The sequence below is a fragment of the Camelus bactrianus genome, chromosome 11 (genome assembly GCF_048773025.1).
Source record: "Camelus bactrianus isolate YW-2024 breed Bactrian camel chromosome 11, ASM4877302v1, whole genome shotgun sequence".
In the NCBI taxonomy this organism is placed as follows: Eukaryota; Metazoa; Chordata; class Mammalia; order Artiodactyla; family Camelidae; genus Camelus; species Camelus bactrianus.
In genome coordinates, this window is record NC_133549.1 from 20326673 (window position 1) to 20339841 (window position 13169).

The 13169-nt window shown below is 52.3% G+C and overlaps 1 protein-coding gene across 1 annotated transcript; it reads left to right on the forward strand.

Annotated features, from left to right (window-relative positions):
- Window positions 1–668: 668 nt before the first annotated feature.
- Window positions 669–12516, forward strand: CLRN3 (clarin 3). Its single transcript, XM_010952655.3, has 3 exons — window positions 669–1059; window positions 7124–7303; window positions 11915–12516. The coding sequence occupies exons 1-3, from the start codon at window positions 831–833 to the stop codon at window positions 12193–12195; spliced, it is 690 nt and encodes a 229-aa protein (XP_010950957.1). The 5' UTR covers window positions 669–830; the 3' UTR covers window positions 12196–12516.
- The last annotated feature ends 653 nt before the right edge of the window (window positions 12517–13169 follow it).

A 13169-nucleotide genomic window follows, 5' to 3' on the forward strand; every position in this document is an offset into this window, starting at 1 on the left:
CTACTTATTTTCTTGAGAAACGATCTGCTAGACAAATAGGGGAGTTTCTCTGAGGGCCAGAAGTGATCATTCAGAAGCTATTCACTACTCAACAGAGAGGGTGGACAGGAGGCACAAAGACCTATAGCAGGGATGTTCAGGACCACTTCCATCAGAGAACCAAAGGGAAAGCAAGATGGAACCTCTCGAGTTAGGCTTCCATAATGTGTAGGTATGATGCAATTTGAAAGAGGAAATTTGGAAGGTGTATTTCTCTAACAAGGTCTAAAAGTAAGATGCAAACTGTTCCTTTTCCACTCCACAGTACCTCTAGCAAAGGCTTCATCTCCTTAGAGTTTCCTTTTAGAACAGTTGTTAGGGCCAAGTCATTAATCCTTGGTCATTGAGACTCTATGCTGTTGGCTGCTAGAATCAGCAACTTTTGGGGGGGGAAGGTACAGATCCATTGCTCTCTCCGTATTTAGGAATTCTAGACCTGTGCTGACATGGTAGGCTGAACTCGCTGCTAGGGCACTTGAAAAAGAGTTACAGATTAATTGTGTGATGGAGGAAGCGTTGGGAGGATCATGCCCAGCCGTTGCTCAGTTGGTTGGCTGTAACCATAGCAACCTCTTACTCTGGACCAAAGTTCAGGTGCTGTAAATTTTTATGATCATGTTCATAGTTTAACGTTCATTTGTGTAGCTCCTCCTCATGGTGAGCAAGGTTTTATATTTTACAAGAAGCTGTTAGACTTCTTTTCTCAATACTGGACTCCAAATGAGAAGGTCCAAAAATATTACTAAAAAATCTTCGCTTTTTCACCCCTGGACCCTTATTTTCCTGGGAAAATGCCTACGACAAAGAAAACGTGCATGTTCTTATCCAGCTTTCTCACAAGCTTGGGGGCTTTCATTGTAATCTGCTCCATTCTTGCGACTAAAGAATGGATCAGCAGTACCATTGCCATTAGTGACTCTTCTTCGAATGGCAGCGTGATCATCACCTACGGACTCTTCCGTGGTAAGAGTGTTCAAGAACTGAGTCACGGACTTGCAGAATCGGACAAGAATTTTGAAGGTAAACGAGAAACTAATTTGAATGGGCACAGTGGGGCTGAATTAACTGGGTAAGACTCATCCTATATTTGGGCCAAACAGCCATTCAACAGTAATTGCCTTGTAAGCTTTGAGTTGGGCTGTAAATATGAACATGTATTTTTAATTTTGAAAATTCACCATATCATGATTTCAGCTTCCTCAGTTCTGGCTGTGTCTATTAGCAGAAGAGTCTAAATCAGCTGAGCAGAGGCTATGTTCAAATGGTGCTACCAAGTTTATTCAGTGAATGGGTAGGTAGAAATGTGGAGCCCAATATGGCATCCAACAGCCACAAGGGTCAGCATTTATAACTGTACTGACAGTGGAGTTTTAGCTGCAGCAAGAGCCTCTGTCCAGAACTCCATTAGTGGCAGCTACGCAAGGGGAAAATAAAGTGGAAAATGTGGGCCATTTCTTATTCTTGTACCTCAAGTGCATTTCTTCCACCAATTCTTACCTGCAAAATATCTCACTGCTAATGGAACTGATATTACATCTCCATAAATTCTATTAATTGACTATTTTATAGGAATTCCTAAATTTTTTTTTCTGATTTCTTATCCAATAATACCCTTATAAACGTACATCATTTTCTACCTTGTACACATGTAATGTTTGGTCCTCATGCAATGCGCAATGGTGGGATTTTGAGACTTGACATTAGCTCCAAGTTCTAGCTCTAATGTGTGACTTCATTTTTTAAAAAAAAATTTATATTTATTTAGTTTTGGTTTGTTTTGGGGGGGAGGTAAGTAGGTATATTTATTTATATTAACTTGTTTTTTAACAGAGGTACTGGGGATTGAACCCAGGACCTCATGCGTGCTAAGCACACACTCTACCACTGAGTTATACCCTCCCTCTGTGATTTTATTAATGAAATGATTTCCTTAAATCCAGAGCTATGTAGTTACATTTCCAAATTATAGATTTGTCTTTTAGACCTTAGGAAAAGCAGCATCTCCCTCAGGGGCTTAGCAGCGTTAACACTTCTCCCCTGGTCCCAGCCTCAGCTCCTCAGAAAAATGAGGAATATTCACTTTGCAACAACTAGAAACTAAGATTTTCAAAGATTCAGTCACCCTTTTGGTTATGTGAAGAGCATTTTCAAAACCAACACTTATACTAGTTCCCGAATTTCCAGACACAGCTACATTGTTTGAAATATGAGATAACATCTTGTGAAGTTTTTGATTTTCATACAGTGTCTGTTTGGAACCAATTGATTCCAATTTGAGTTAAATGGCTTCCATGAGATCCCTGGCTCCCTGCATCCAGGGGAGCTCGCAGGAGGCCTGCGTTGGTCAGCGCCTGGCTCTGGGACCCTGGGGGAGGGACGTGAGCCCGGCGGTGTTGGGAGGGCAGGGACAACTGGGTCAAGGACAGCCCCAAAGGCGGCAGGGTCTGGTAGGCACTGCAGGGCAACAGCAGGCCCACAAGGAGGTGGAATATTTGCATTTGCTTTTCCTACTCTTACTTTTGTCCTTTGTTACTGGAGAGCCACCCTCCAACCACAAGTCACCATCTCCAATCAGTCCAGACGCTGTTGAAGATAAACCACCTCCTGGTCACAGAGGCGCTGCACAGTTGCTGGGGCTGATATCTGCTGGGATCCCTCAGAGCCCGGGAGGTTTTCAGTGCTGATGGTTTTAGCAATCGTTGAGCTGGGAACACTTGCAAACAGTCCTCTCAGAGAGGGAAAAGTCATGCGACTTGAGTGTAGACGGTGGTTCGGCTGCTGCAGGTGCGTGGATGCGGTCCCTGGGGAGCAGAGCCGCACCGCTGCAGCCAGACAGGGCTGCTCTCCTGCTCGGGTCTCACGACCACACGGGGCTTCTTTCCAAGCAGAAACCAACCATTGGCAGGACAACAGAATCGGGGGCAATGCCCCTTTCCTGCCCTGCAGGGACACATTGCCTTTACATATGGAAAGTTAACCCATGTCAGTGTCTCAGCTAGGGTGAGGTCACACTGAAATCTCCAAGGAGTCATGACTATTGCAAGCTCTGCTACATTTCTGCATAGGATTTATCACCCGGTGCCCTTTTGGGGCTAGAGATTGTGAAAAGAAAGAGCAACGTGAAGTGATGATGGATGAGTTGGTGTCAAAATAATTCAACCAACAAGACATCAACTGGTGGGGAAAATACTCAGTCAGACCCAGTGAGGACACCCTCCATGGTGTCAGTAGATTGTCTGGGCAGCTCAGACTGAACTGGAGACCTACCAGCCTCGTTCCCAACTTATCCAACGTCTAGAGGAAAAGTGCTCTGTGCCCGCCACTGAGCACGCTGCCTTGCTATCCCCACAGTTCTGGATACATAATTTCAGTTCCAAAAACCCTCCATGAGCAGCTACATGAGTGAGGGGCTTGGCTCCTGAGCGGAACTGCACAGAGCTGCTGACTGGGTGGACTCACCATCTAGTCTTTCTAGAGAAGGACTCCCTGCCCCCTGGCATCAGTTAAATCCAACAGCTGGCACTACTTGCAGGGCAAAGGTGTGTGCCGGTCGCTGTGAGCACAAGGGGGAGTTTCACCCCAAACCTGCCTTTCCCCTGCCCACCTGTCTCTTTTCTCCACCCACCCTGTTTGTTCTCAGGGAACTCTAAGTTGTGCTATTGGCTGAAGCTAAAAATAATGAGGAAAGTGAATCTGCTGCAAAAGTAAATTAATTTCAAGAACGATTGAACTGAAGAACAAGGAGGTTTATGTCTCCAGAATTTGCAAAAAGCCCCTCCGTACCACTCTGACCTGCCCACCTCCACCGCACACCCCCCCCCATACTTTTCCCCAGCGAGGAAAGGTTTATCATTTGCCCCCCGAGACATGACCGCACTGGGAGGTGGCGCCTACGGGGGGCAGAAAAGGCTTCCCCCGACCCTTCTCCTGGATAGAACCCTGATCAATCTCCCTGAGGTTGGGGGCATCTGCTGGGACATCCTAGGGGAGCTCCCAGGCCACACCCCGGGATCTGTGCAGTTAATGAGCTCATCCAGGGATACGCTGTGGTCCAGGGATGGAGGAGCCCCACTGAGGCCCCTGGTGACTAGCTGCTTCAGGAGAGGGTGGAGGCCATTCCCGCCTCTGCCTTCCCACAAAAAAGCCACCAACTCTCCTTTAATTTCCGAGGACCTACTGAAAACCGGAGCTAGAAGTGGGGCTCGAATATAAATATCCACGCACAGGAAGCCCGGGTGCCCGGCGGACCCCACTTCTGCACGTTGCAGCCTCCCAGCTGCGGGAGCTGTGGCCTCTCTCCTGGGGCTGCCAGAATGCGGACAATCAGTTCCAATTGTGAGATGGCTTTCTCGATTCTGGCACGTGGCCCCTCAAAGGAAGAAAAAAAGAACAGCATGTATTTGCTAATTTTGTAGGCAGAGAGCAGCTGTCAGATGCTGTGGGGGTTGATTGTTCTTTCATTCTTGCTAACTTTCACCAAATTCCCAGCTTTCATTGTCTGAGTTCTGAGCCAGGAAGGGGAGGGGAGATGTAGCTGTCATACCTGTGTGGCAGGGAATTCAGGATGCTGAGATAGAATTTTTAAATATGACAGTTCAAATTAAGTTAAATTGTCACATTAATTTATAGAAAAGTGTGAGTCAGGAGGCTCCACACTGACTCCCTTTTGAGAACGCCTGTCTGTTAGCTCTCACCAACAGTCACCAACAAAGCTTACCCTGATCGTCACTTTCTAATTTACTCTGAAAATGTGGAACGTTCACCACTTGCAAATGAGCATCTGTTTATAGAATTTATAAGGAAGCTCCCCCAGGGCGCTTCAGGTACCTTCCACACGTGACATTCTTCCCACAGTGAAATTTTTATTTTCTGGTTATATATTCAAATTATTTCTCACTGGCTAAGGACAGAGTTCATTTCGTCCCCAGCAAGCCTGTGATTCGCTGCTGGAGTTTCCTCTTTCGTGCTCCGGGCGAGGCTAGGTGACTGCGGAATGGGGAAAAATTCTTCCCAGTGGTGACTCAGTTTTGAAGTATCTGCAACCTTTGACCCTGCACCTCCGAACAGGTGTGTCCTGTGTCTTGTTCTTCCTACTCTGGTGTCACCTTCCACTAGTTTCAAAATAGATGTGTGCTCGGTTACAGCCGTGCCAGTCCCCCAGCTGCCGCATCTCCGCGGTGAGTCAGGCGAGGAAGCAGGAGCTGAGGTCACGCCCCGGGAGCTGCCCAGCCCAGCGGCCCCTGGAGGGCAGGCAGCCCGTCGGCCCCCACCCATCGCCACCTGGGCAACAGGGAGGACCCCGTTTTCAGTTTAACCTTGTTAGAATTCTTCCCTGGAACACATAGCCAAGAGGGCCCTGCTGAGAACTTAGCTCTGTCTACAGGTCATTAACAGAAACGGTGACGGGGCCGGGCTCCTCTAGGAGGCAGCAGACTGGACGTGTGTGAGCCGAGCTTTGCCCCCAGGCCCGTCTCTCACTGAAGGGGCAGAATGCTCTCTAGCCGGGACGGTGAGGTCATCGCCTCCATGCTGCCGAGTGGTCCCGCCGCTCTGTCCTCTCCTGCCTCCCACAGGGCTTGGAGGGCTGCGTGGCTGAGCTCACATGGGACGACATTCACCTGTCCTTTCTCCTGGCCCTTCTCTCTCCTGCCCCCTTTCTTCTCTGTGGGCTTTTGCTGCCCAACCCTTCCTCTCAGCCCTGTGCTCCTGGCCTGGTGTCCCTGCTCGGTCTGCGGACGCTTCCAGCCCTGGGCATGGCCATGTGGCATGGCCCTCAGGATGAAGTCTCCCACACACGAGGGTCTTCATGTCCAGGGCATCTGAAGGCAGACTTGCTGACCACATCTCTTTCATGCCCACCCTCCCTCTGAGGACAGGAGTTCTATCTCCCTCATAGAGTGCTGCTGATGTGAAAAGAAAACTATCTGAACTGATAACATTTAGATGTTCGGAAATGGAGAGAGCGGATGGGGCCCTGCCTGGGTAGTGTCAGGCCTCATAGGGAGAGCCGAGCCCCTGGCCAGGGCGCTTGGGGAAGGAGGGTCAAACTTAAGCGCGTGCGGAGCCGGGGCCAGGCTGTCAGGAGCTTTGAAATCACATCTTACAGAGAACATGTTGGAGTTTATTCCCCTCTTCAAATATAGGGAAAGGCTCCCAGGCAGGAGAGGGGGAGAGAATTCTGTGTTCCTCCAAATGCAGCATTAGGATCCAAGGAAGTGTCATGGAGACGCAGGATGGAGGACTCCTAAGTGACTCAGGTGAAGTGGTGACGGAAAGGGCCGCCTTGCCGGGTTGCAGCTCAGCAGGGGGCTCGGCAGCTCCCGTGCTCGGGGGCCTCACCAGATCCCAGGGCCCCGGACTTTGAAACACGCCGTCCACACTGGGACAGGGAGTCTTCCATGGCCATCTGGTTTCTGTTCTTTAAGGCCGCTCTGGGGTGAGGATGTGAGTGTCTCCCGCAGGACCTGAGAAACAGGAATGGAAAGAAGGAAGCTTTCGCCTTTTCTTACCCACCGCCACCACGGTTCTACACCTTGCCATTCCCGGTGGTGTGGTCAGTGTATTCCTAAGGACTCTGAAGTCTTTTTCCCAACTTACTTTTTCCCTTCTGTCATTGTGACTTTCACAGAACATCTTGGTAAACGCTTCATTTAACGTGGTGGCAATCTCCTAAGGGCCTAAAACGCACTGGCAGCTCTTGGAAGGGCTTTATAAATGCATGGCTGGGTTCACAGGTGTGAGTGGGGACAGTGCGCCTCTGGGGTCTGGTCATTTTGTGTTGTGTGCAAGGGAGAAAGCAGAGGAAGCAGACACAGAGGGAGGCTGGTGGTGGTGGTTAGAAAGAGGAGAATGGCCAAGCGGGAACTGATGGCGAACGGCCCAGGGCGTTTGTGTTCCATTTTATACAAGTCTGGCGCTCCGTGCACTTAAGGAATAGGCAAATCATGTGAAAATGTTGACAGTTTCTAACCCAAGTGCCTAAGCAGGTAGAATGTGGAGAGAGGCTGGGGGGTGGGGGGGCAGCCCTCTGGTCCAGAGTCGATCTTTGCACTTGGCGCCGCATCCTTACCGAACATTGTTTTAGTTTTAGGGAAACTGAACAATTCTTCCCAAAAGACTCTGCACTCCGTGGTCATCCTGTTCCTGGTCCTCAGTTTGCTCGCTTCGCTGCTGAGCTCTGGCTTCACCTTCTACAACAGCGTCGGCAACCCCTATCAGACGTTCCTGGGCCCGGTGGGGGTGCACACCTGGAGCGGGCTCAGCGGTGAGTATCGCCCGCAAGGCGGGCGCCCGTGGCGCAGACGTCCTCTCTGTCCCTGGCCCTGGCCTCCTCTCTCCCACCCGTGGACACGTGGGAATGAGGAGGCCCTCCTGTGTGCTGAGCTGCGTGCTGGGGGCTGGGGTTTGTGTTTGTAAGCCTACAGCATTTCCTCAGCATCTCTGGAAAAAAAACTCTGTTTTAGATGCACTCGTGAGAGGCGAGGAGCCATCTGAGGAGGGCGTGTTAGGTGCTAAAATATATGACACACCCAGTCTTCGCCTCTGAGCATCTAATGTAAGGAGTTACACAAAAAGCACATAAATCAAAGAAAGGTTCACTGGACCCTTGCTACGTGTCGACTCCCAGTTAGGCTCCATGTGGTGCACAGAAGCACACACGTGCACACAGACGCACACATGTGCACACTTTTATTTAGTCTCCTCCCTGCCCCCACAGAACAGCAGTCAGCTTGGCCTACAGTCTAACCATGAGTGTGCCACAGAGAACCACAGAGACTGTCATTTTGGAGAATCTGGGGTCAACGCCCTTCTTGTGGGTGACCTGTGAGCCCGGGTGTCGCTGAGTGGGGCTGCCCGGCTGTGTTACGTGTTTGTGGGGAAGGTGTGGGTGGGGGCTGGGAAGCGGATCCCAGCTTGAGTCACGGTAGTTTGGACTGTCTCTGGGTCCTCAGGGGCTCGGCACCCACCACGCCCGCCCAGAGGCGTGGTCAGGTGGGAGCCCCGTTGCCCTGCCAGGCAGCCGGGTTTGGGTTCTCCTGCTCTCTCACTGTCTCCCTCTCTCCACCATGAAAACCTGATCTCCAGATCGGATCAGAAGGAGCCTGTCCCACTGACGGGGCGGCTCTGGAAGTGGCCTCTTGTCAGCGTCAGGTGGTACATTTTAACACAGATCAGAAACTTTGAGGGACAAGAAAGGTGCTCTGGATATTAAGGTTCAGGAAATGTCGGCTTGGAGAATGAACTCTGGGCAGCTTCCTCCTGCCTTTCTGTGAGAGGCCATCCCCACTGTCCGTCGCAGGTGGCTGGAAGGGCCCGCGCCTGCGGGCTCTCGCAGTGGTGTGCTGAGCGCCCAGCTCCTGGGGGAAGGGAGGCCTGACTGCAGCCCTGGCTGGTGCGAGTGTGTAAACGCCTCCACTGAGGCCTTTTTCAGATGAATGGTTGAGAAGATGTGTGAGCCAGCCCCAGTCCAGTGTGGATACGAGGGGGAGCCGTGCAACGCACTGGTCAAACACGTGCAATTTATAATCACTGATCCAGGACAACAGGGAACCTGGGGCTGGCTGCACACTCACCTCCCAACTCTGAGCATCTGGGGTCAGGCTGGTTTAGCCGCATCCTCACACCACCTTCCCTCTCCTTTCCTTTTGGGTTTTATTCCCTGGTGGTAAAAACAAACGCCCACATTTAAAGGGCGTCCACTGTGTGCCAGGCACAGCCATCCTGGGGAATGGGTACGCCTGTTCCCCGTCTCACGGCAGAGCTGAGGCCCTTGGTTCCAGACTCAGAGACCCTCGCCCAGACGCCAGCGCTCCTTGCCCCAGGCTATTCCTATGCCTGTAGCTCGCCTCAGTCAGCCAAACCAAAGGCAAGACTCATTGGCACTCATTGCCAGGGTGAAAAATAGATTAATTTTTGCTTATATGATTAGGAAGCTATGGGAAGCAGGGGCTTCAGGTACAGCTGGGTCTAGGGTCTCAATCTACGCCGTCAGACCTCTGTTCCCCTCTAGTGTCCCCTCTGTCATTCAGCAGCCAAGCTGGTCCTCTTAAAGGCAAGATGGCTGCCAGCCCTTCTTGGCGCATCACCGTATGCGGCAACCCCAGGAGAAAAGACTTCTTTTTTCTCCCAAATCTGACTCTCACTGAAATTGCTCTTGTCCATCTTTGGAGCAGCCTCTGTGGCCGGCAGGGCTGAATTCACTGACCGACCCACCTTGGCTGAGGACACTGACCACCTTGGAGCTGGGGCCGAGGGGGAGCAGTTCCAAGAGGAGCGTCAGGCACTAGTGGCAGAGGGGAGGGCTGGACGTGGGGCCAGCGGGACAAAATTGGCCCTTGTTGCTCTGTCTACAGCCTGCAGGGTTGGAGCCCACCCCTTATCTCGGCAGGAAGGAAACCCTGTCTTCCAGTCTCTGCGTACATGCTGGCTTTGCGCAGGGCAGAGGCTGACGCACGTTTGTGGAGGAAAACATGAAAAGGAGACTGGCAGCCTCCCCACCCCCCACTTCCCAAGAATTGTTTGGCAGGAGCAAGTTCATGCACATTCCGTTCCAGGCTCCGGGCAAGTTCTGACACACAGAGAGGCGGGGAGGTGGGCAGAGACATGGGCAGAGACTTGGATGTGTAAGGAGGGGATTTGCCTCTGGCAGGGGCCCAGGACGATCTCTGTTCAGGTTTGGCTTTGCCTCCTAACCCCCTCACATCCTCTGGATCCCAAGGCTCCGATCAGCAGACTTGTGCCGAGTTTGGCTGGACAACTTCATGAAAGCCTGGTTCACAGGAGGCTCAGCCTGCAGAAGGGTTTGTGCACAAACACGCCACTGCTGTATCCTCGCCTCGGGTCACCGCGGCAGGAGGGCAGGGCTCCAGCTCACCTCAGGGGTCCTGGAGGCTGCAAAGTCCTGTCCAGGCTGGGCTTGCACACACGCTCCTCGGCTGCAGGAAGAAGAGGGAGTGAAGGAACAGGAGGGGCTTCTCCTCTGAGGAGAAAAAAGCAGCCATCACCTCCCAGGCTTCTGTGCCCTCTGACCCTGGCCTGGCGTGTCCCGGCCCTGACCACAGGGGACAGAGCTGGAGACTGAGAGACGATGCTGGAGCCGGAGAGACCTTTGCAGATGGTCTGCTCCAACACACTTGATCCTCAGCCCAGGAACCTGAGAGCAGAGGGTAACCCGGTAGGTCCGATGGCCCGGTGGAGAGAGGCCACGGCAGGAAGCTGGCATCTGAGCCTTCGGAGGTTTTCCTTCTCCCATGGGGCTTCCTCCAGGCCTCGCAGACCCTCTGTCCTGGAAGCCAGAGAAGCAGGCAGTAAGAGGCGTCTCCATCCTTGTCCGTGCGCCCCCCCGCCCCGATTTCCATCGGAGCCACATTCGCCCACTTCAGAAAGTGTTCAGCCCTTTCCCATCCTGTCCCGGTATGACTCAGCCCTCGTGAGGAACTTCACAGGAGCCAAATGAAGGGTAATGAAGGGGTGTGAGCCAAACAGCGCACAGAGGAAGGGGCTTTTGTGTGCACCCCCTGCTTTTACTATTAAGAAATAAAACCATCACTGTGAGGATGAAAGCCTGTCATCACGGAGAGCGAAAACCCTCGCACAGGAGCCCTCTAATCAGGGCCTCTGCAGGCCCTCCCCGGGCGCAGGCTACGGCCAGGACACGTTTGATCCCAAAGTATCTGTCTAGTCCTGGGCAAGTAGCAGCAGACGAAGTCACTGGGCATGTGTCCCAAAGGACTTCAGTCCCGGGGTTCCCCGGCAGCCACCTGGCATGCTCACCAGACGGCTCAGCGCAGCAGCATGAGCCCGGGATGTCTGCCTCCTGACCCTCCCTCCCCTCCTTCTCAGGCAGCTAGGTGGAGACATGATTCACATGCCATGCAGTTCACCCATTTAAAGCGTATACTTCAATGATTTTTAGTATATTCACCCAAATGTGCAACCATCACCCCGGTCGACTTTAGAATATTTTCATCACCTCAGAAGGAAACCCTCCCCACAGCCCAGCCCCAGCCCTAAGCAACCAGGGGTCTACTTTGTGACTCTGGCTCATCCCCTTTGCAAGATGAAGAAGGTGTTTCAGAGAAGCTCGTTAAATGTCCTAAGGCCAATGGCTGGCGCCCCGGAACCCTGCTCTCTCTGACTCCAGAACTATGTTCCTTCACCAGACCAAGAGGGCTTCCCAAAGTCAGCCCCAAGGAATGTTCTCCAGTGGAGGGCATTGTAAAGAATGAAAAAGGGAAGATAAAATCTTTAAACGCTCGTCTAAAATGAGTTTAGGAAAGAGATCCTTCCTGGTTAAAAGCTGTACTCCACTGTGTGTAGAATGAAATGCCAGCTCCTGAGCCGACGTTTGGAGCTCCTCAGTGGGTCTCATCCTCTGTGCCCATGCTTAGGACCCCCAGGACCGCCCCCCCTACCAGCTGGGCTTGTGTCGCACGGACGCGGATGCTCTGAGCTCGCTGCCCATCACAAGCCTTTGTCAGGCTGCCTCTGCCATTTGCACTTCGTCAGCCTTTCCATCCCGCGGGCCCCCTCTAGAGAGCCTCCCTGTTGACCCTCGTCTCAGTCATCTCTTCACTCCCTCGTTCAGCAATCCTGCTGCGTTCGTTGCCCGAGGGAGTGGGCAGAGCAGCTCCCTCAGAAAGGGTTTGAGCCCAACATTTGCTCCGGTCACACACTGCCCTGCACTGTCATTAGCGTTGCGGACCCAGCATCTAGCTGGTGTCCTACAGTTACATTCTCCCCGCTGTTCAATGATGAGAGTAAACCCCAGTATAGGCGTTCAGAGGATACCCAGGGAGCACACGTTTGATAAGTGAAAAAAGTGACCTTTAAACACGTATAACCATGTCATTTACAAAACACATCTTCCTTTCAGCGTCCTTCGTGTTCGTGGCCATGGTGCTCTTTGTGGGAAACACAGAGGCCAACAGTCTGTCGGGAGAGCTGGCGCAGCAGCTGTACCCAAACTACCCGGCCTCCACGCACCACGGGGCCGCGCACAGCTACGGGTACTCCTTCTGGCTCGTCCTGCTCGTCATCCTTCTGAACATCACCACTGTGGTCATCATCGTCTTCTACCAGAAGGCCAGATACCAGCAGAAGCAGGAGCAGAAAAAGCCCGTGGAATATGCCCCGAGGGACGGAATTTTATTCTGAATCCTGTATCCCCGCTGGGCCGTTAGGTCTGCTCTGCCATCTGCCAGCTTCCCGAGCGGTCGCCGCCTACTTACCCAGGCAGCCATCAGGGAAGGGGCAGCGCTGCTTGCCTGTCGTTCTGTGACAGTTTCTGTAGCTCATGACACTGTGTTCTTCATGAATGATGTGTCCTTGAGAAAGGGTTCTTCCCACGAGGGCGGGGACGTGAAAGGGCCCTCCGGTCCACAGAGAGTTCAGAGCGGTGGGACCATCGGGAGCCCGTGACCCCTCCTGACCCGGCCTCACTCTCTTAAGTAATAAAGGTTTGTGCTGCACACCTTCCCTTTGAGTTGCTCAAGGCGCTTTGCTCCTATGATCTCATTCTCCTCAGGAGGGGCCGTGGAGGTTTATCCCACTCTGTGAATTAAGATTTCCAGGCACAGAGGCATCAGAACTTGTCTTTGCAAGACCAGGTGTTGGAAACAAAAGGAGAGACTTAGGGATGGATGCCCTGGTCCTCTGGACCCTCGACCACTGACATAGCTCAAACTCAGCGGTGGGCAGAAATGCTGACAGAAAGCAAGAAGATGAAGGAAAGATAAAAATTTCAGCCCTGCAGCCTACATGCTAAGAAGGCTAAATATATTTTTGCTTTAAAAAGATTGTGGTGAATTCAGTCAAAATAGAAATGTAACATTGCAGCAAGTTTTAAAAACCACAGCAACCCGCCCTGGGCTGCGTAGCTGCCGCGCTGACACAGGGGCAGGTGGTCAGGTGGGAGCGCGTCGCCCTCAAGCAGCCCCCCGCCCAGCCGCTGGATAGTACTTTGCTGTCCTAAAACTCTTAGTAAAGGCGTTCTCTCAGGTTTGTTGTGATGAAACCACTTGAAACACTGTTTTGAAGGAGTCCAAACTGTTCTGTGAAATGAGGATGTTTCAGGGAGCATGACATGACCCCTAATGCCCCGACGCGGTCCTGTTCCGATGAGCTGCGTT

What these genes read in the sequence shown, in the direction of transcription:
- CLRN3 (XM_010952655.3), top strand. Translation starts at nt 831, where the DNA reads ATGCCTACGACAAAGAAAACGTGCATGTTCTTATCCAGCTTTCTCACA. An exon ending in ATCGGACAAGAATTTTGAAG is followed by an intron (nt 1,060 to 7,123) that starts GTAAACGAGAAA and finishes ACATTGTTTTAG; the next exon opens with TTTTAGGGAAACTGAACAAT. An exon ending in CACCTGGAGCGGGCTCAGCG is followed by an intron (nt 7,304 to 11,914) that starts GTGAGTATCGCC and finishes TCTTCCTTTCAG; the next exon opens with CGTCCTTCGTGTTCGTGGCC.